Source organism: Ursus maritimus, unplaced genomic scaffold (genome assembly GCF_017311325.1).
Source record: "Ursus maritimus isolate PB19 unplaced genomic scaffold, ASM1731132v1 scaffold_14, whole genome shotgun sequence".
NCBI lineage: Eukaryota > Metazoa > Chordata > Mammalia > Carnivora > Ursidae > Ursus > Ursus maritimus.
In genome coordinates, this window is record NW_024423786.1 from 40,801,999 (window position 1) to 40,824,344 (window position 22,346).

Here is a 22,346-nt window from a genome sequence, read left to right on the forward strand (position 1 = left end):
GGTAGGGTCAGAGGGAGAAGCAGGCTCCCCAGTCAGAAAGGAGTCTGATGCGGGACTTGATCTTGGGACTCCAGGATCATGACTTGAGCTGAAGGCAGTTGCTTAACCAAGGAGCTGTAAGACAGGCGCTGTAAGACAGGAGTTCTAACCTTATTCTTGTTAGTGGAAAAACATTCAGTTTTGCATTATTAAGTATGATATTAGCTGTAGCTTTTTCCTATGTGATCTTAATTCGGTTTTGGAAGTTCCCTACTAGGCCTAGTTAGCCGAGAGCTTTTATTTCGAATGACTGTTGGATTTTATCATGTGCTGCTTCTGCATTTTTTGAGGTGGTCAAGAGGTTTTTCTTTTATTCTGTTAGTAACGTGAGCTTCATTCATTTGCTCATTTTCAGTTCATCAACCTGGTATTCCAGGATAAACTCTACTTGATCATGATACATTATCCTTTTTATAAATTATGGGGTTTAATTTGCTAGTATAAAAGTTTTCTTAAGGTTGAGTAATTTCTTAAGTATTTGATAGAATTCACTAGTGAAATAATATGGGCTTAGAGTTTTCTTTTGGGGGAGGTTTTAATAACTGATTCAGTTTCCTCAATAGGTACAGGGTGTAGATTCTGTTTCTTGTGTCAGTTTTGGCGATTTGGATTTTTCAAGAAATTTTTCAGTTTCACTTAAATTGAAGTTCAAATGAAGTTCACGTTATGCAGTTAATCCTTTTTTAGAGCCGTTTTAGGTTCATAGCAAAATTGAGCAGAAGTACAGAGATTTCCCATATACTCCCTGCCCTGACATATGGGGCATAACCTCTCCTCTGCCGGAAATCCTGCATCAGATTGCTACATTTGTTACAGTTGATGAACTTACATTGACACATCATTATCATCTAAAGAAAGTCCGTAGTTTACATTAGGGTTCACTTTTGGTGTTGTACATTGTACAGGTTTTGACAAATGTATAATGACATGTATCTACCATTATAGTATGACGCAGGATAGTTTCACTGCCCTGAAAATTCTCTGTGCTCTGTCTGTTCATTCCTTCCTCCCTTACTAACCTCTGACAACCATAGATCCTTTTACTGTCCATAGTTTTGCCTTTTCCTGAGTGCATATAATTGGAATATGTAGTAGTCTTTTCAGATTGTCTTCTTGCACTTAGTAATATGCATTTAAAAGTTACTCCATGTCTTTTCATTGCTTGCTAGCCCATTTTTCTTAGCACTGAATAATATTCCATTCCACACCAGCATTTGGTGGTGTCAGTGTTCTGGATTTTGGCTGTTCTAATAGGTGTGTAGTGGTATCTCATTTTAGTTTGCATTTCTGTGATTACATATGATGTGGAGCATCTTTTCATCTCTTTCTTATTTTATCTTTATTTTTTTAAGATTTTATTTATTATTTATTAGAGAAAGAGAGAGTGAGAGTGCACAAGCAGAGGGAGAAGCGGGCTCTGTGCTGAGCAAGGAGCCCTATGTGTGGGACTCGATCCCTGGGATCATGACCTGAGCTGAAGGCGGTCGCTTGACCAACTGAATGACCCAGGCGTCCCTTATTTTATTTTTCAAAAGATTTTATTCATTTATTTCTCAGAGAGCACGCACAAGCAGGAGGAATGGCAGGCAGAGGGAGAGGGAGAAACAGCTCCCTGCTGAGCAGGGAGCCGAGTGTGGGGCTCTATCCCAGGACCCTGAGGTCATGACCTGAGCTGAAGGCAGATGCTTAACTGACTGAGCCACCCAGGCGCCCCTTGAAGATTTTATTTTTTAAGTAATCTCTACATCCAGCGTGGGGCTTGAACTCACAACCCTGAGATTAAAAGTTACATTCTTCACTGTCTGAGCCAGCCGGGCACCCTAGCTCTTTCATTTTTGAAGGGCTGTTTTGCAGGATACAAACTTCGATTGACAAGTTATTTTTCTTTCAGCACTTTACCTATATCTTCTCATTACCTTCTGGCCTCCATGGTTTCTGAATAGAAATTGGCTGTTAATGTTACTGAGAGTTCCTTGTATATGATGAGTTACTTCTTTCTCCCTGCTTTTTAGATCCTTTCTCTTTTGACAATTTGAATATAAAGTGTCTTGGTGTGGATCTCTTTGAGTTTATCCAGCTTGGAGGTTGTTGAACTTCTTGGATGTGTAAATTCATGTTCTTCATAAAATTTGGGAAGTTTTGGCCATAACTTTTTCATAAATTTGGTGTTCTTTTCTCTCTTTTGGAACTCCCATAATGTGTATATTGGTAAAATTGGTGGTGTTCCATGGGTCCCTTACACTGTGTTCATTTTTCTTCATTCCTTTTTCTCTCCTCTGGAATGGTTTCTATTAGTTTTATTTTTTTCCCTCTGAATGGGCCATACTTTCCTGTTTCTTTGTATGCTAGGTAATTTTTTGTTAAAAACAGGGCAGTTTGAGTGTTGTAATGTGCTAATAACTCTCGTAGTTAGATTCTCTCCTTTCCCCAAGGATTGCTGTTGGTGCTTGATGAAGGCTGCAGTCATTTGTTTGCTGAATTTTCCAAACTGCTTTTGTAAAGACTCTATTCTTTGTCAATATTGTCTTTGATGTCTCTGTGCTGTTATTCTTCATGGCCAGCCAGTTCTCGGAGATTTCCTGTTTTACTTTTGTTAGAAGATGTTTTGTGTATTATATCAGCATTTTTAGTTCTTTTCGGCTGGATGATTCTGGACACTTAGCCCAGGATATTTCCTGTAATGACTTTTTTAAGCATCATTTCAGGTTTTGGAGATCAGAGATAAAGTACAGGTCTCTTTAATCTGACTTGAATCAGGAGTCTGGAGAGAGTGTAAAAGCTGTTGATTTTGCCAAAATAAAGCTCATTCATTTCTTAAATTGAACTAATGTAACATATGGAATCAGATCAGTTTCTGGAACCAGGTGTTATGAAAGAGCCCTGGGCTTAGGAGTTAAATAGCTATGTCCTAACACTCTGTGACCTTGGGGAAAGGTACTTCCACCTGTACTACTACTTCTGGGAAAATGTTTCTTGCTCTGCTGACACTATGATGTAGCTGTGAGAATCACAAGATATGTGATAATGGAAGCTCTTTGAGAAATTAGAAGTGGTGTATAGTACTTAACAACATGAAAAATAGATTGCTCGCTTGTTCTATCAGAGGTTTTCTTGGTAAAAGTAAAAATGTAGATATTAAGGTAGACATATTCTTTGCACATTTATTATACTAGTTTGCCATCACCTCCAGCTCTTAAGGAAGGCCCCAAAGAGCTAGGTCTTCTGTTTCAACTCAACTCGTATCTGAGACAGTGTATTTTATGTAAACCTGAGGACTAACAAAATGTTGTAGTGTCGTTTGAACTGAAGCCATATTTTATCAATTAAACATTGATAAGATTTGCTTTACTTTCCTACTCACTGCAAGTGTTTGGTATGTATTTACTAATTGACATGCCTTTGTTGTGATGTTAGAAACTGCCTCAAAGACAGGAAGAGTGAAAGGCTGTTAATGAAGTTAGCTGGAGAACTGAATAATATTTACTTTGTGAAATTGATCTTTTCTTAAAATATTTATAGAAATGTAAAACACAGTGCTGACTTATTTTAAATCAATAATCAGAACTTAGTGAAATTATTATTTCTCTAAAGGAGGTTCATTGAGATGGTTACCTATATTCAGGGACGTGCATTAAATTATTTGGAATTTATTTTCAAACTGTCACAGGAACTTAACACATTTTAATATATAACTTTGGAATACATGTAAATACTTTGAAGGTAAAATTTATTGTCAAAGCCATTTCTACAAATGAGGCTGTGTATTTGGACTGGGTAGTATTATTTTGGGACATTTTAGATGAGTCACAGTCTGTAGGCTATCTCTCTCCGACACTTTGGAATTTCTGTCCAGTAAGTGTGACTGACTTCATGGCAGAGATTCTCATGAACTTGGTCAGTCTGGTGTAATGGAAAGAATATGAATCCGAGGACCGTCACTTTGGCAATCACTTTCCTTCATTTGATTTAGTAAACCATGCTGTGTGGTAAATAAGTTTTAGGGAGAAGGAAGTTGTTAAGAGGCATATAGTTATCAGAAAAGGAGTTGGACCTGATCATTGGTTTTATAATTGTTTCTTGCAGAGCACCTGAGTGACTGAGAGAACAGAGGAATAAATGGGGAGGTTTAAGAGGAATCTGTTGTTCCCAAGTTTTTCACTTTGAACAGTTTTTCTTGATTGACTTCCTTTTGAGCTTTCTGCTCCTAAAAGAGTTGTGTGGCAAAGAAACATTAGAAAATTGTTGAATTCGGTGAACATGATGATTCCTCCAATTTTCGGTATTTTATGATCTGTATCTGAGAATAGTATTGTTCTGCTAAGATCATGCAAAATTCTAGGACTTTTTGGAATGGGGAAGGGTGAAAGCCAAGATTAGCATGTAAGTCAAATAAAAGGACTTCTGAGGACAAATCACCAGTCTGTCACTACAGTGACTGGCACTCTTGAAGTCACTTCAGAAGTTCCTGGTGTCCAGGAGATCCCATCTAGTAGGGGGAGGGTGCGGCTGGAGACTTCAGACTGCATGCAGCATGGCTCTTCTTTAAACCTTGTCTTACAACAATCAAATTTAGCAAATTTAACATTGGGACAGACATGCTGTTATTTACTATATAATCAGTCTTCACATTTCAACAAATTGTCTCAAAAATGTCCTCTTTAAGATCCAAACCAGGATTGCACATTTTATTTAGCTATGTCTCTTTAGTCTTAATTTCAAATAGTTCATCCTGTCTTTGTCATTCATGACTTATATTTTTGAAACATATAGTATAGGCAAGCATATTTGTAAAATTCTACCATGTTATTACTTGGAGATGAAATTTCTTCATTCTGATTGCTGTATAAGGGGTTGGTAAATTTTAGAGGGACAGATGGTAAATATTTTAGGCTTGCAAGCCATACAGACTTTGTCATAACTAATCAGTTCTGTTGTGGCATAAAAGCAGCCAAAGATAATATCTAAATGAGTAGGTGTGACTGTGTTCAATAAAAATTTATTTGAAAAAATGGGCGGCATTGTCATTTCTTGCCATATAGTATTACATTGTAGGAATATTCCGCAATTTATTTATCCATTCTGTCATTGATTGGCTTTTAGGGTAATTTGCAGTTTAGAGCTATTGTCAGTATTGCTGCTGTGAATATTTTTGTATGTATATGTCTTTCGGTAAACGTATGTATTTCTGTTCTATCCTTAGGAATGCAATTGCTGGGTCATGAGTGCATGTTCAGCTTTGGTAGATACTGCTAATCTTCCAGAGCAATTGTACCAATTCATACTCCCACTGGCAACGTACAAGGGTTCTAATTCTTTACTTTCTCACCCATGCTTGGACATTTTTTTTTTTTTAAAGATTTTATTTATTTGACAGAGATAGAGACAGCCAGCGAGAGAGGGAACACAAGCAGGGGGAGTGGGAGAGGAAGAAGCAGGCTCATAGCAGAGGAGCCCGATGTGGGGCTCGATCCCACAACACCGGGACTACGCCCTGAGCCGAAGGCAGACGCTTAACCGCTGTGCCACCCAGGCGCCCCTTGGACATTTTCTTATTTTAGGTTTTTTTGTTTTTTTTTTTAAGATTTATTTATTTGAGAGAGAGAAAGAGAGCGTAAGTGGGGGGAGGGGCAGAGGCAGAGGGAGAGAACCTCAAGCGGACTCCCCGCTGAGTGCAGAGGCCAGCGTGGGGCTTGATCTTATGCCCCATGAGATCATGACCTGAGCCCAAAATTATAAGTCGGACACTGACTGAGCCACCCAGGTGGCCCCTTATTTTAGTTTTTGGGTGGATTTATGGTGATACTGCATTTTCTTTAGTTGCTGATGACTAGTGAAATTGAGTACCCTTTTGTATTTATTGATCATTTGGCTGTTCTCTTTATTGAAGTGCCTGTTCAGATCTTTTCCCCATTTTTTAAAATCTAGTCATTTATCTTTCTCATTTAAAAAAATTTAATTCCATAACATACAGTGTTTTATTAGTTTCAGGTGTACAACATAGTGATTAAACAATTCTGTACATTACTCAGTGCTCATCATGATTGATGGACACTTGGGCTGCTTCTATAATGTGGCTATTATAAATAACGCTGTAATAAGCATAGGGGTGCATATATCCTTTCAGATTAGTGTTTTTGTATTCTTTGGGTAAATACCCAATTGTGGAATTACTGGTCCATAGGGTAGTTTTATTTTTAACTTTTTGGTGAGCCTCCGTACTGTTTTTCACAGTGGCTGTACCAGTTTGCATTCCCACCAAGAGTGGGAATGTTTCTTTCTTTTCTTTTCTTTTTTAAAGGAGTTTTTCTTACATGTTTTGATTATGAGTCCTGTGTCAGAAATATTTATTGCAAATATCCTCTTGGTAGCTTATCTTTTTATTCTCATGATGATGTCTTTTTGATGAACAGAGGTTCTTAATTGTAATATAGGGCAGGGATCAGTAAACTTTTTCTGTCAAAGGCCAAGTGGTAAATAACGTTTTATATGCAATGTCTGTAAAAGGCCAGATAGTAAATATATAGTCTCTGCTGCAGCTTCAGTAAATATATAGTCTCTGCTGCAGCTTCTCGTCTTTTGTGTGAATATAGCCTCAGACAATGAGCATGGATTTTTTTCCAATAAAACTTTATTTACATAAACAGAAGCAGGTTGAATTTGGCCTGTGGGCTACAGTTTGCCCATTGCTGATATAGAATAATCTATAAGATTTTTTTTATGCTTAATGCTTTTTATGCCCTTTGCCTATTCCAAAGTCATAAATATATTCTGTTGTATTTTTCATAGAAGCTTTATTGTTTTATCTTTCACCTTTATAACTATAATCCATCTGGAATTGACCTGTGTGTATCATGTGAGGTGTAGAGGTCAGCATTCCTTTTTTTTCTTTTTTCTTTCAAACATGTGCATCTCCGGCTGTGGCTCCTATGTTTTGATGTGTGATGTTTTCATATCATTTAGTTCTCAAGTATTTCTGATTTCTGTTTTGACTTCTCCTTTGACTCTTGCATTATTATTTCAAAAGGTGATTGGAATGATTGATTTTTATTATAAATTTTGAATTTTGTTACATTAAGAACATATTTTAATATTTTTTGTAACTTGTTGAGATTATTGGTGTTGAGAAATCTGTCAGTCCAGTTGTTTGGTTTTTTTTAGGTACTCTCTTTTCTTCGGGTTGCTTTTAAGACCTCTTTGTCTTTGCCGTTATGCAGTTGCACTATGGTATGCCTCTGGGTGTAGGTTCTGTTATGCATTTTTAATATATTCCTCAGGGCTGATATGTTTCTTGAGGCGCCTGGGTGGCGCAGTCAGTTAAGTGTGTGACTCTTGATTTTTGCTCAGGTCATGATCTCAGCTGCCTGGGATTGAGCGCCTGCATTGGGCTCCATGCTCAGCAGGGAGTCGGCTCGAGGATTTTTCTCTCTCCCTCTGCCCCTCCCCCTGCTCTAGCATTCCCTCTCTCAAAAATAAATAAATCTTAAAAAGAAAAAAAGTACTGATATGTTTCTTGAAGCTGGGGATTTAAATCCTTCACAATTTCTAATCCTTCACAAATAAGTTTTAAACTTTTCTATGTGTAGTTGTGTAATCTGCTATATAAACTGACAGTTGTGCTTTTACTTTCATTGAATGGTGTGTGTGCTAGGAGTTACATGTATATCTTTTTCAAATCTTTCTCTTTAGTGTGTTTTAATCACTTTACATATTCTAATTGTACAAGTCCTATCGTATTTTTTTCTTCTATTTGAAATGTTAGGATTCTTTTGTTTTTTCTGTTGACTTAAGGGAACAAAACATAATTAAGATTTGTGTGTTTTTTGAGTTTTGGAACATCAGCCCTTCCTTCAGTGGAATTTTACCTGGGAATCCTGTTGGCCTGGCTGAGAATTTGCTCTTTAAGTCACTCCAGAGGACCTGCCAAAATTAGGACCGATTCTTATGTTAAATTGTCATGGGGTTCCTAACTGAGTGGTTAGTTAAATTTCAAACTCAAATTATCTTGAGATGGAACCTTGTTATCTTCTTTGCTGGCAGGTATTTTTTTCTAGGTCATCCTGTCCCTTCTGGTGCAACCTGTTGGTAGCCCTGACTCTACATGCCTGTATGGTGGGTGATTGCCTTAGTTCTGACGTCCTCCTTTGCTTATATCTGTAGTCTTATTTCCTGTCCTGCATCGACAGTGAAGAGCTAACCTTTATCTTATCAACGTTGTCATTACTTGCCTGTTTAGTCTCATTATCCCCGCCCCACGTCACCCTGGCGTGGGTTTTTTTTTTTTTTTTTTACCTCAGAAGACTGCCACTTTGACTTTTAGTTTGATTTTTTTTTCTTTGATTTTTGCACCTAGGGATTTCCTTTCTTCCTAGAAATCCAGCTACATTTAAAATAACATCTGTTATATTTTGTCCAGCATACATTTGAAGTGGTAGGGTTTTCTGTTATTCAGCCTGTCACATTGCTGCAGCCAGCAACACTTTTTCATCTGTAAAATGGCATGAAGAGTCAACTTCGTAGGATTGTTGTGAGGAGTAAATGAGGTACATTATTCTCATCTAAGATGCCAACACTATGGAATTGCCACGACTTGTGCATTTTTTCAGATGAATAGTAAGTTGTCAGTGATGTATATACGGTGCCTCATGGTAAATTTAAATTCTCAGTAATTGGTAGCAATGATAATGCTTTTTGTTCTCCCCAGGAATAAGAGTACTACAGCAATAATTAGCTATGATTAGAGGTGCTAATTATAAGACTATTATAGTTTCTCTTATTAACAACATTGGGAAAAATTTCTAGAAAGCACTATCTGAACTCCAAAGCAGTTAAAGTACACAGAGAAATGTAAGGAATATTTGATTGTCATATTTTGTGAAGTAAAAAGGTTCTGGACTCTCAGTGACGTGCCTTTTTTCCCCACAACTTTTCAAGGTGTGAAGATGACATTGTGATTTTCTGTGAACTTTCTTGGTGTCTTGGATGTACTCAGTTTCTCTTCCTTTATTCACTTTCTCATGTTTACTGTCTTGCACCATCACATTGATTAATAGACCAGGTCACGGCATTAATAGATGTGAAAGTTCTGCGCACCAAGTATACATCCTCCTCCTTTTTTCTAGTTAAGACAAATTGCCTTTAATAAATAAGCCAAAGAAATAAATAAGGACACTATGGTACACATTTTAAGCACTTTTAAGTATTGCAGTTAGATTTATCTTTTCCTAGGTTTCATCAGCTCAGCAGAATTTTAGGTGGGCTATAAATAGGTAGGATGAGACCACTTACGTACATCCAGAATAGGATTAGATTAATTTTCCAAATAGTTAACCAGAGATAGAACAGCTTATCAGAAGCAGTGTAGTCACACAGCTGGGAATAGAAGCAGCGTGTTAGCGCTGTCCTTGATCCCCTGTCTCTGATTGGGGTGTGTAGCTACTGAGATAACTTTAGGCGAAGCAGCAGCTTGCTGGCTCTGGAAAGCTCAAGTTTTAGAATCCTCTTGCCCTTTTATTCTGTACATTTTTCAATACTTCTCAGGAGGAATTTACAACGAACAGTCCATGCTGCTCCTTCAGAGAATGTCTAAGAACGTGAGCTCTTGTATTCAAATTAACATCCAGTGTCAGTTAGGACAAGCCTTCTTCAGGGTGGGGGTGGTTGGGATGAGAGTTGGGTGAGGGGATACAGTCAGGGTCCCATGGGTGTCCCTGCCAAGTCTCTTGTCTCAGCCTCCAACTTGCCGTCCCCTGACTTCGATCTGCTACTTTTTTATCTGGGTGATTTTGATACTGAGCTTAATCATTAGGACCAGAGTCCCAAGTCCATTCCCATGTGGGCTCTAAGAATCCTTGATGTCTGCTGAGTGTCCCTTTTTGGTTTTTTTCTGTCACATCCTTATGGATTTATGTTTTCCTTTTTGCACTTGATTACTGGAACTAGTGCCCTTGACAGGTTCCCAAGTTTCCCTCTTTCTTTCCCTTTATTCAGATGTTACCTCTGGAAAATTGGAAGTCTTAGTTTCTACTTCACTCATCATTTGTTCCTGTAGTGGTTGATACAAGTTACTGGGTCTGTGTTGAGCATATATCTAATATTTTAATTTCTCATATTTACTACCTGTCCAGAAATTGACCTTAAATTATGTGTATAGATGTTTTATTGTTCGGGTCTGGTCTGGTCAATGTGTAGCACGGCTATGAGTTTTTAAATTATTTTAGTATACTTGAACTATTGAGAAAAGTTTTACCGATTACCTATATTGTCAGGCACTCTGTTGAATGTTGATGTTAAAGATTTGACTAGGACACTGTTCCTGTCCTCAAGGAGTTCATATTGCAGGCGAATGTGTAAACTAGTCATCTCAGTATTATGCTGTGAGTGGTTTGCATGTGCGCACAGTAGTGATACGCATGTGTGGTTGGAGAGAGCATTTTAGCCCAGTCTCTGCGGCTTCAGGGAAGGCTTAGTAGAACTGTTTCATTCTATTCTTGTAGGTACCTACCAGCACATTATTCTAATTTAAGATGCCAACACTACAAAATTGTAATAACTTGTGCATTTTCTCAGATAAATAACATGTTGTCAGTGGTAAGAATTGCACCTGGCTGTATTTGTTTAGGAATATGTAATGCAACATTTGAGGTGTACTGGGAATAGTGTTGGGCAAGAAATTCGGAACTCAAACCTATGTATTTAAAAAGCCAACAGCATAACCAGAATGACTTGGAGGGCTTCCTTGTTAGCTTATTTTGAAAGAGCTCATCTTTGATTCTTCTTAGTATTTTTTATTTTAAAAAATATTACTTATTTTTCATTGTAGTAAAATATTTTAATCATTTTTATGTGTGTAGTTCAGTGATATTAGTATATTCACATTGTAGTCCAGCTGCTACCACCATCCATCTCCAGAACTTCCTCATTTTCCCAGATTGAAACTCTACTCATTAAACAGTAACTCCCCATTCCTCGCTCTCCCCAACCCCTAGCAACCACCATTCTGTTTTCTGCTTTCTTATATTTGACATCACACAGTTCTTTCCATTATATTATTTTGTAAGAATCATTTTCAAGGAAAAAAATGCATGCTATATTTCTAATACTTCCATCTTATTGGCCTATTTGATGATCAGTTTATATGAAACTTTTACTTCCATAATATAGAAGTCATTCAGCATTTGATTTATTTGAGCATACTTTTATAATTGATAAAGTGCACATCTCTTTTAAATTGTTGCACAGATTTTAGCTATAATTTTATATATAATTTATAGTTACACTGTGTTTCATGGTCATTGAAAATATTATCGCAAGAGTTCAGTTATAATTTTTGCATGATTAAAGTCAGGGACCTAAATTGGGAAAAAAGTCTAATGTATACTAATATTTCTTACTCTGTAGGAAAATCATATTGTTGGAAACTGTATTTTACTAGAATTTTATACATTTTAAAAATTGTATTTTAAATTTACCAGTGGAGTTTGTAGTGTATCGATATTCTGTCCATTAGTGTTTCCTGCTGAAATGTTTTGACTTATTTTTTATAAATTTTGTTTTTCAGAGACTGTTTACTAAACGAGTGATATGTTAATTGAATTAAAAAAATTTTTAATCCACTTTTGGAAAAATTTCCTTATACCTTACTTGGTTCCAGAAAGTTATTTAAGGAGGTTAAGCTACCAGTTGTTTATATCTTTTGAGTTTATAAAACTTTTTTTTTTTTTTAAAGATTTTATTTATTTATTCGACAGAGATAGAGACAGCCAGCGAGAGAGGGAACACAAGCAGGGGGAGTGGGAGAGGAAGAAGCAGGCTCATAGCGGAGGAGCCTGATGTGGGGCTCGATCCCAGAACGCCGGGACCACGCCCTGAGCCGAAGGCAGACGCTTAACCGCTGTGCCACCCAGGCGCCCCTGAGTTTATAAAACTTTGAATTCAGACATGACTAATTTTGTCAGAACTTTTATTTTTCTCATGTGTAACTTGTGTCATTTTTAGGCAAAATGTTTCATGGATTTCAAAGCTGGAGGGACCTTGTGTCACATTCTTGGGGCTGCTTACAAGTATAAAAATGAACAGGGATGGTAAGTTTTTGTGTTTATTTGTGTTTTGATGTGATATTTAAATTATTTAATGTTGAATCCTCTTCCTTCTTTGTATGGTGTCTAAAAGCACATTATAATTAATGTCCAAAGTGGAAGTTTTATCTGGTTTTCTAGTTTACTTTGTGCCTACGTCGAGGAAAAATATTGACCAACTATTGTATTTATTAGGCAAGTTATTTCTCATATATGGTTGTATCTAGGTAATAGATGAGGGTGCATTGTTAGCAAATTAGAAGGTAGGCTCACTGTGCAATATAAAAATGTGTATTGTGAACTTAGGTTGTGCTAAAAGATAGCGGCTTAAGTGTTCCCGTGAGCCCGGCCTTCAGAACGGGAGATGTCTAGTGTGCTGTCCTCAGGACACAGATGAGAGGAATCCAGCTCAGGAGCGCAGACCACTACTCGGGCAGTGGTGCAGCTAGGAGTAGAATCATTGCTGCTGTTCTTGCAATGTTGCATTTTCCCTTCACTCTTCTCTTTCCCTTTTCTTGCCCTGTCTCTCTTGGTGCTTTCTTTTCTTTCTTGAACTCTGGCATTTCTGCCATCTCTGGGAGGGAAGTTCAGCTGCTGAGACTAGTGAGTGTTTCATGGTGATGGTTCTGGAGTTCAAGGATAGCGGGGAGTTACTTCACGAGCAGGGTTTGAAGGGGTGCTGGAGGGAATTGACTTGAAGTCCCGTCGAGGTTTTAGTTGTGTTGTCTATGTGCAGTTCAGTCTTAGCATCTTTCTAGAATACTCATGTAATTTGGGTACTTTGAAATTTAAGCTAATCCAATACTTTATGGCTGGGAAATACAAGTAAGTATTCACATTGATAAATGGGGCAAGTTTATAAGGAAATGATTTATTTATAATGAATAGCAAGTGACACAGACTTTGTGCATTTGCCGAACTTTTTACGTATGGGTGGGTGTTTAATAGAGATTGGTTAATTGATGCCATGAGCACAAGAGTGTTGTCACCAGAGGTGGCTTGCTGTTTCTGCAGCTCTGCTTCTGGCTGTGGTGTTGTGACTCTTACAGGGTGTTTCCTGAGCTAGGATTGATGGCGTGTCTGACTACTATCAGATGTGATTCGTACCCTACTGTTAGCTCTTGATTCCCACATGGAACTCTCTTCTTATTTTTTTGTTCAGTTTGTGTTCTTTTTTTTTTTTTTTTTTAAAGATTTTATTTATTTGACAGAGATAGAGACAGCCAGCGAGAGAGGGAACACAAGCAGGGGGAGTGGGAGAGGAAGAAGCAGGCCCATAGCAGAAGAGCCTGATGTGGGGCTCGATCCCAGATCGCCGGGATCACGCCCTGAGCCGAAGGCAGACGCTTAACCGCTGTGCCACCCAGGCGCCCCTCAGTTTGTGTTCTAAATCCTGACCTGGATTCAAGAGGACAGTCTCAAAGTGAAATAACTTCTCCGAAGTCACCTGTTGTGTGCCAGTGCAATGGAATATTTTTCGGTGGAAGGACTTAATGTGGTTTAGAAGAATATGTAAAATAAGATGTCTTTAAATTAAAAGGGAGACCAAGAAAGAAGTAAAGGTTAAAGTTAGAGACTTTAAGAGGAGTGAGGAACAAGAATTTTTCCAAGTCTTTTACTCACGTTGTACCAGAATCCTCCCCTTTCTGGTGAACCCCCCCCCCCCCAGACTTACACACTTGCAGTGAGTGGATCACTTACACTCTGACAGCGCATATTTTAGTAACCCCCTCTCCCCCCAATTTGGATGTCTGAATAGTGGCCTGTGGTCTTGACAGTGCCTCTGACTTTCCCCGTGCCCAGCATACACCTCTGAACCTCGTCTGTGTTCTCCAGTTAACGTCACAGTCTAGCTCCGAAGTTTGTTCATTTCCTTCTTACGGCCAAATGTTCTCTTTTCCTCTTGTTTCTGTTTGGTTCTTTCTTACTTCCTGCTTTCTTTTAGCTTTCAGTGATGTCAGGCTAGAGTATCATTGATGAAGTTGGGTGGGAACATTCAACAAACAGTACAGATTAAGATTCTAGAGTGTTTGATCTTTCTGGATGTCTCTAGTCAGAAGTGAATGCCATATTTGTAGGTTTTCATTAAAGGATAAAACTTTCGGCTGATTTCATGTATAGTTGTATATAACTGAGGGATACCAAACCAGGAGAATTTTGACATCCTGTGGAAATCTAAAAACATTTCCTGAAGAAGGAGAGATTAAATACAACCAAATTCAACTCAGTAAATGTCAGTGTCCTCGTGCAGAGTGATTAGAATCCTATTCTTACCCTTCTACACAGATTACTGTGTATTGTAATCATATTTCATGCCTTTTAAAGAGATTATTGCTTGAAAATAGTTTGTGTTTTATTAGTTTTGCTTGGCTGTGGTGAACTAGGCTTAGTTAACATAAAGTTTAGACTTTGTCTTAATGTGAAAAGTGAGTGGCCTTTTATTTTTCCCTGTGACATGATTTACTGCCAACATTTATTTCTTGCAGATAAGCTCAGTCCTTACTTTTCTTTCTGCCTTAAGATTTGGTGGTTCAACTTTTATTCCCTGCCTTCAGAGTCTCCTTTTGATTTTTGCTTTTCAGATATTACTGCCGTAAGTCTCGGGTAGTGGCTTTCGAACTTTAGGAATCGCTTGGAATACTTTTTTTTTTTTTTTTAAGATTTTATTTATTTATTTGACAGAGAGATAGAGCCATTGAGCACAAGCGGGAGGAATGGCAGAGGGAGAGGAAGAAGCAGGCTCCCCACTGAGCAGGGAGCCCAGTGTGGGGCTCGATCCCAGGACCCTGGGATCATGACCTGAGTTGAAGGCAGGCCCTTAACCCACTGAGCCACCCTGGTGCCCCCACTTGGAATACTTTTAAAAATATAGATTACTGGGCCTCTTGGACATACATTGTTAACTACTAAATGTGGTGTGAAAACTAAAAGTCTGCATTTTCACAAAGCACTCTAAATGGTCATCAGGCTTTACTCTGAGAAATGCTAGTTAGTGGGATTGTCATTCTAGCACAAACATGGTTTAGATCTTTTTTTTTTTTTTTTAAGATTTTAAAAATTTATTTATTCGACAGAGAGAGACAGCCAGCGAGAGAGGGAACACAAGCAGGGGGAGTGGGAGAGGAAGAAGCAGGCTCATAGTGGAGGAGCCTGATGCGGGGCTCCATCCCAGAATGCCGGGATCACGCCCTGAGCCGAAGGCAGATGCTTAACCGCTGTGCCACCCAGGCGCCCCCATGGTTTAGATCTTTTAACTTGTGAAGAATTATCCATTTTTATAGCATATTTTAAAACAGCCATCTAGCTTTTAAATTTTTAAAAAATAATGTAGCAAGAGGCGCCTGGGTGGCTCAGTCATTAAGCGTCTGCCTTCGGCTCAGGGTGTGATCCCAGGGTCCTGGGATCGAGCCCCGCATCAGGCTCTCCCTGCTCCACTGGGAGCCTGCTTCTTCTTCTCCCACTCCCCCTGCTTGTGTTCCCTCTCTCACTGGCTGTCTCTCTGTCAAATAAATAAATAAAATCTTTAAAAATAATAATAATATAGCAAGGATCCAAAATACTTTAATTATCCCCAAAGCCACATATCTAGCAGGATATAATTTGTTGTCTACTTCTGTGTAGTAGACCATCCTCCTGCGTGTATGCTTACCTGTTTCAGGCTGTTTTTCTGTGGGCTATTTGCTCCCCATTTGGAGTGTGGCGTACAAGACCATCCTTCTGTTGATGGTCTCCTACAAGCTTTTGTAGCTTGCCGTTATTAGACAAAGCGCCTTACTCTCGAGGCCAACTTCTGTCACTTCCCACACAGCTGTTCCGCTATACTGTTGTCTGCTTTTCGCCTTGCTTCCAGCTCAATGCATTTTTGTCTTGCCTTTTCCAAGTTTGCTTCTGAAGTCCTTCACACCACTCTCCAAGGAATTAAAGTCATTCTCCAGGATCCTTTTTTGATTATTTTTATTCAGACTATATTTTCTATATGTAGCTGAGGATGAGAAGAGAACATCCCTAACAGTAGTCACAAGAGGCACAAAATTGGAGCAATAAAGCCAATGAAGGCCTTTTGACAGACAGTATTGCCTTAGGTTAAAAGGCAGATTGCCCGAGGAAAACAAAGCAGAAGACTCATTAATTAGTAAACCCTCAATGGAGAGCTCATATTTACATTTTAAATGGCCAAAGCTTTTAAAAGCCAGAGAGTTAGTGTTCCTTCCTTGTCTCTTCTAGAGGGCTGCATTAAGATCCAAAAAGGCTTTATAATTTTAGTTTTAATTTGCATTTCTCGTGTATAGGTTTGAGCATTTTTCTATATTGTATAAAGTGAAATTTATTTAAGTAGTGTTGGTTATTTCAAAACAAGTCAGATTAAATCTTTCAACTAAAGGTTATACCATATTTACCTGAGTTTATTTCAGTTTTTATTTTATTTTTTTTAAAGATTTTATTTATTTATTTGACAGAGATAGAGACAGCCAGTGAGAGAGGGAACACAAGCAGGGGGAGTGGGAGAGGAAGAAGCAGGCTCCCAGCAGAGGAGCCTGATGTGGGGCTCGATCTCACAACGCCGGGATCATACCCTGAGCCGAAGGTAGATGCTTAATGACTGAGCCACCCAGGCGCCCCTCAGTTTTTATTTTTTTAAAAGATTTTTAAAATTAACTAATTAATTAATTTAGAGCACAAGTGGGGGGAGGGGCAAAGGGAGAGGGAGAGGGAGAACCTCAAGCAGAGCCTGACCCTTGATCTCATGACCCCGAGATCACCACCTCAGCCGAAACCAAGAGTTGCATGCTTAACTGACTGAGCCACCCAGGTGCCCCATCTCAGTTTTTCATAATATCCATATATTTTAAATAACTTTTTTTGCTCACATAGCATATCGCTGAATCAGGAAAGCTTTAATTTGTCATGTTATTAAATCCTTGTTTGGCAAACCATTTGAGTTTATTATGGAATCTCTAAACTATAAAAGCAGAGACAATAATATAATGAATTGCTATTTACCTTCATGAACCTTCAACTTTATATAATTTATCTATAAATATTTCACTGTTTCTAAAATTTTTTAAAAACATAGTATTTTGGGGGTGAAGGGGGAGAGGCAGAGAGAGAATCCTAAGGGATGCACGGCTCAATCGCACAACCCTGAGATGATGATCCAACTGAGGCATCCAGGCGCCTCATGAGATTTTTTTTTTCTTAGGTAATCTCTGCCCAAGATGGGGCTTGAACTCCCTACCCTGAGATCAAGAGTTGCATGCTCTACCGACTGAGCCAGCCAGGCACCACTAAAAATCCTAGGCTATCCATCTATCTGTCTGTCTGTCTATCTATCTATACATAGATACATACATACATACATACATACGCAGGCTACATGCCCAGTCTGGAGCCCAACACGGGGCTTGATCTCATGACCCTGAGATCAAGACCTGAGCTGAGACCCAGAGTCAGGCACCTAACCAAATGAGCCAGCTAGGCGCCCCAGCATAGGATTTTAAAAAATTTTTTAAAAGATTTTATTTATTTATTTGACAGAGAGACAGCTAGCGAGAGAGGGAACACAAGCAGGGGGAGTGGGAGAGGAAGAAGCAGGCTCCCAGTGGAGCAGGGAGCCGGATGGCGGGGCTCGATCCTAGGTCCCTGGGATCACACCCTGAGCCGAAAGCAGACGCTTAACGACTGAGCCACCCAGGCACCCGCCCAGCATAGGATTTTTTTTTTAAAAGCATTACAGCAGTGCCATTATCACAACTAAGAAAATTATCAATAATTTTTCAGTGTTATTAAATACCCACTTAGTGTTCAAGCTGCCCTGATTATTTCATGGATGGTTTTTATATTAATTCATATTGCTAATATTAATTTGTATTTTTGTGTTAATTTATATTAATCAGTATTCAAACAAGATTCGTACATGGCATTTGGTTGATGTGTCTAAGTCTCTTTCAGAAAATTGGGGGACCTGGGTGGCTTAATAGGTTAAGATTCCCAACTCTTGATTTCAGCTCAGGTCATGATCTCAGGGTTATGAGGTCATGGAGCCTGCTTAAGATTCTCTCCCCCTGGGGCGCCTGGGTAGCGCAGTCCTTGGGCGTCTGCCTTCTGCTTGGGGCGTGATCCCGGCGTTCCGGGATCGAGTCCCACATTGGGCTCCTCCGCTGGGAGCCTGCTTCTTCCTCTCCCACTCCCCCTGCTTGTGTTCCCTCTCTCGCTGGCTGTCTCTCTGTCACATAAATAAATAAAATCTTAAAAAAAAAAAAAAATTCTCTCCCCCTACCCCTCACCTCCTTAAAAAAAAAAGAAAATTAATAGTTTTCCACCTTGCTCTCTTCCCCCTCTTATCCTTGAAAGTTATTTATTTATTTATTTATTTTTACAAAAACGAGTTATCTTGTAGAATTTTCTGTGTTCTAGATTTTGGTAATATGTTCCCTAGGATATCATTTAACATAGTCTTCTAAATTTCTAGTAAAGTCGTAGTTAGATCTGATTGAGGTTTTTGTGTGTGTGTGTGGTGTTGTTTTTTTGGTCAACAGTGCTTAATAGACAGTGTTGTGTTCTTCCCTCTGGAGGCATACAATGTCTGGTTGTTTCTGCTCGTAATAGACCAATGTTGATGTTCAGTGCTTAGAATCATGCTTTCGTTACAACTTTTACCAAGCTGTAGCCTTCAGATTTTGAAAAAATTAGAAAGTAAGTATTCTAAAATATAGATATAGGTGCTTATTGTTTTTTAGGTAAGTCTTTGTAAGACTGTTACTCTCATTCCTATTTTATTTATTAGCTGCAAAACTGAGAAATTTAACTCATCAATAATCAGAAAGGCAGAATAAATTCTTAATTTTCTTTCTCTATTACCAAATTCATTTAGCTTTTAATCTTCATTTGCAGGTAAATCCAGGCAAGCCTATTTTAATTTGTTTAATGACTACTTTCAAACTATTTCTGATTTCTGGGAGTGACAATTCCCTTCAGCCTCGTGTGAATCATTTACTAAGGAAGCAGTTTCTCTATGAATAATACGAGTAAAGGCTTATGTAAGCAATTCTGAAATGAGACTTTTCTGGATATAGTTCTTTTGTTATCAGAAGCCTGTGAAAGAGTGACCCTTTAAAAAGGGGAGACATATGTCGCTCCCTTTATTGTGCTGAAAGAACGAGCGGAAGCCTGTCTGCTCTAATAGGATTGTCTCATTTAGTCATGTGTTATTCTGTTGTTCTGCCAGTTAATGGAAATTGCTTGGAATTTCTGACCTACCCTACCCCTTCCTCAGAAGCTCTGAAGTTAGGAAGGAAAATACTAAACAACCCAAAAAATGGGATTTAAGGATAAGTTCTGTGTACCAAGGTTAATTCAAGATATGGTTACTTGGGACAAAAGTCCCTCCTACATGTAAATGCCATTTTTGAAGCTGTAACTAGTTCCATTCCAGATTACCTATTTCTGTGCTTTAGTGGACACTTTCCTTAGTTTCCGAATTGGATCTCAGTCATAATAAATATTAATTTCCTGAGTGGTTTGCTTTTTAAAGCCACACTTTTTTTTTTTTTTTTTTAAAGAGAGATGTGAGAAAGGGCAGAGAGAGAGGGAGGGAAAGAGAAGAATCTTAAGCAGGCTCCATGCCCAGCACAGAGCCTGACACAGGGCTCAATCTCACGCCGTTGAGCTCATGACATGAGCTGAAATCAAGAGTCGAATGTTTAATTGGCTGAGCTACTCAGGTGTCCCAGGAATTAAAATGGAGCAAAATCAGAGTAAATGTTGAATAAAAAATATGGAGAAAGAAGCATTCAAATTTAAATGGAAGTGAGTGAAAATAGGCAGACAACATTAGAATGTTATGCATGGGTACTTACATAAAAAGACACTGGGGAGAGAGAAAAGGTAAATAGATGAATTTACCAGATTTCGGACAATAGTAGGCTCAAAGAGAACACAGACACTGATGAATTTGAGCAAATGACTTTTAAGCATGTATAATGTAGATAAACTTCCCTTATACTTGAAGAATGGTATAGTCGTTCATTGCCTTTGGATCTGTGGACTCCTTTTCTGTATACTGTAAGATATCTTAGACTTGAGGAAAACAGGTTACTTCATGGAATTGGTACTTCGTTTTGACTGGAGTGGATCTTAATGTCATAATACTTAAAACATTAGTTCAAGAAGATTTTGACACTGCTTTCTTATACTGAGAAAATACCCTCACATGTTTTGTAGAACACTTTTAATTTCCAAATCTTTGCAGTTCATTTCTGTTGAGTGCTAAAACTAAGTTTTCACTTTTGTTTAAGGTACAAGACAGATTAACTAACGATTTTCTTCTCTTTAGGCGTAGGTTTGATTTACAGAATCCATCCCGAATGGATCGGAATGTTGAAATGTTTATGAACATTGAAAAAACATTGGTGCAGGTAACTCAGAAAGTTGAATTATTAAAAATTTTTTCCCTTTAATATAATTTCAGTTTTTTAAGATTGGCTTTTTTGAACCGCCAAAAGATCACAGGAAGAAAAATTTTCTGAACTCTATTCTTTATTCTTTTTATGGATTTCTGGGGATTAGAGCTATAAAGTATGACTAAAACTTGTCATTTATAGAATATTAATCCTAAACGTCTGGTGAAATAATCTATGATATTTTCTTTCTTTCTTTTTTTTCTTCTTTCTTTCCCCTTCCTTCCTTCCTTCCTCTCCTCTCCTCTCCTCTCCTCTCCTCTCCTCTCCTCTCCTCTCCTCTTCTCTTCTCTTCTTTCAAAGAGAAAGAGGGGTGGGGGGAATGGGCAGAGGGAGAGGATCTCACAAGAGAATCTTAAAGGGCTCAACCTCACGACCGTGAGATCATGACCTGAGCCAGAATTGAGTCGGATGCTTAACCGACTGAGCCACCCAGATGCCCTGATATTTTCTTTCTTTATTTCACCTAATCCGTTATTTGAATCCCTTTCATATTTAATATAAACGCTCTCAATCTACTGGTCACTCATTTATATAGTCTTTTTTTTTTTTTTTTGGATTTGTTTCATGGTTGTACCATAATTATAGATCTTATTTCCCCAACTAGATATAACCTGGAAGAGAGAACACTTAGTTTTCTTCTTTTCTTTCCTAGTATTTTCATTGATTACTGAATTAGCCTTCCTGGGGGGAGGTAGCTGAGAGAGATTCAGCTAGGTATTATCATTAACTTGATGCCTGAAACTTGTCTCATGAACTGTTAGCTAGAGAAAGAACTTTCTTTTATTGGTTCACTGATTTTTGGTGATGATTTGAGGCGTTAATATGCATGTTTTAATAATTGCTATTTGTAAGTTTAGAAATGGGAAAAAGAGCTATAAGTAACTTACATATGAGCCAAAATGGGCATTCCCCTGGGATCCACCCCTCAATACAAGGTGTAGGTTGAAACACTACATTAGATTTGGACTATTAAGGTCAGTTCAGGTATGATTGGCTATAGGAGTATCAATATGTCAGTGTGGTACCTTAATGAAAAATACGGTGAATTTCTTTAGGTTGTGATTCTGAACATATTTTGTCCAAGGTGTACTTAGCTGCAGAGAAGGGATCTGGGGATGGCATTAAGTGGCCTGCTGAACACCTAGGTTTTATATTGAGATGAGACTTCTACAGTCTGTACTAAAAAACGTCTTCCCATTTTAAGCACTATGGCTTTGAATGTCAACTTTGGCCATTAGGGTAATTCATTAATAATGTGACATCATTTCAAAACCAAGAGAATTTCAAAATCTGTTTGTTTTTTTTCTCCTCAGAGCAATTGTCTGACCAGACCCAACATCTACCTCATTCCAGACATTGATCTGAAGTTGGCTAACAAATTGAAAGATATTATCAAACGACATCAGGTAATAGACATGATCACTTTAGAAAATTGTGTAGTAAGCATCTTACAAATCTCAATCATATTATTTTTTAGTTTCTGTATATATCTGCATTAAATGAAAATTCTTTCTCTTTGGGTTCTTACAGTACCAAGTTTTTTCTCTCCATTCACCTCCAGTTCTTATCCTAAAGCATTTTCCCTCTTAGCATTGTTGAGATATAATTGACACCTAACATCGTGTAAGTTTAAGTTGTACAATATGATGATTTGATGCATATATGTATCCAAAATTAGCATTTAATAGTCACTAGTATGGAGTGATTGTAGTCTTATGAAATATGCTTATGCAGTTTATTTATTTTTTAAAGATTATATTTAATTTTATTAAAA

General features: G+C 38.1%; 1 protein-coding gene across 1 annotated transcript in view; it reads left to right on the plus strand.

Annotated features, from left to right (window-relative positions):
* SMARCC1 (SWI/SNF related, matrix associated, actin dependent regulator of chromatin subfamily c member 1) overlaps positions 1 to 22,346 on the plus strand; it is a 164,302-nt gene that overhangs the window by 15,695 nt on the left and 126,261 nt on the right. Inside the window, exons 3-5 of the mRNA XM_040628898.1 lie at positions 12,034 to 12,119; positions 20,446 to 20,527; positions 21,886 to 21,978. Coding sequence (XP_040484832.1) covers positions 12,034 to 12,119; positions 20,446 to 20,527; positions 21,886 to 21,978 — 261 coding nt within the window. The remainder of the gene's footprint in view (positions 1 to 12,033; positions 12,120 to 20,445; positions 20,528 to 21,885; positions 21,979 to 22,346) is intronic.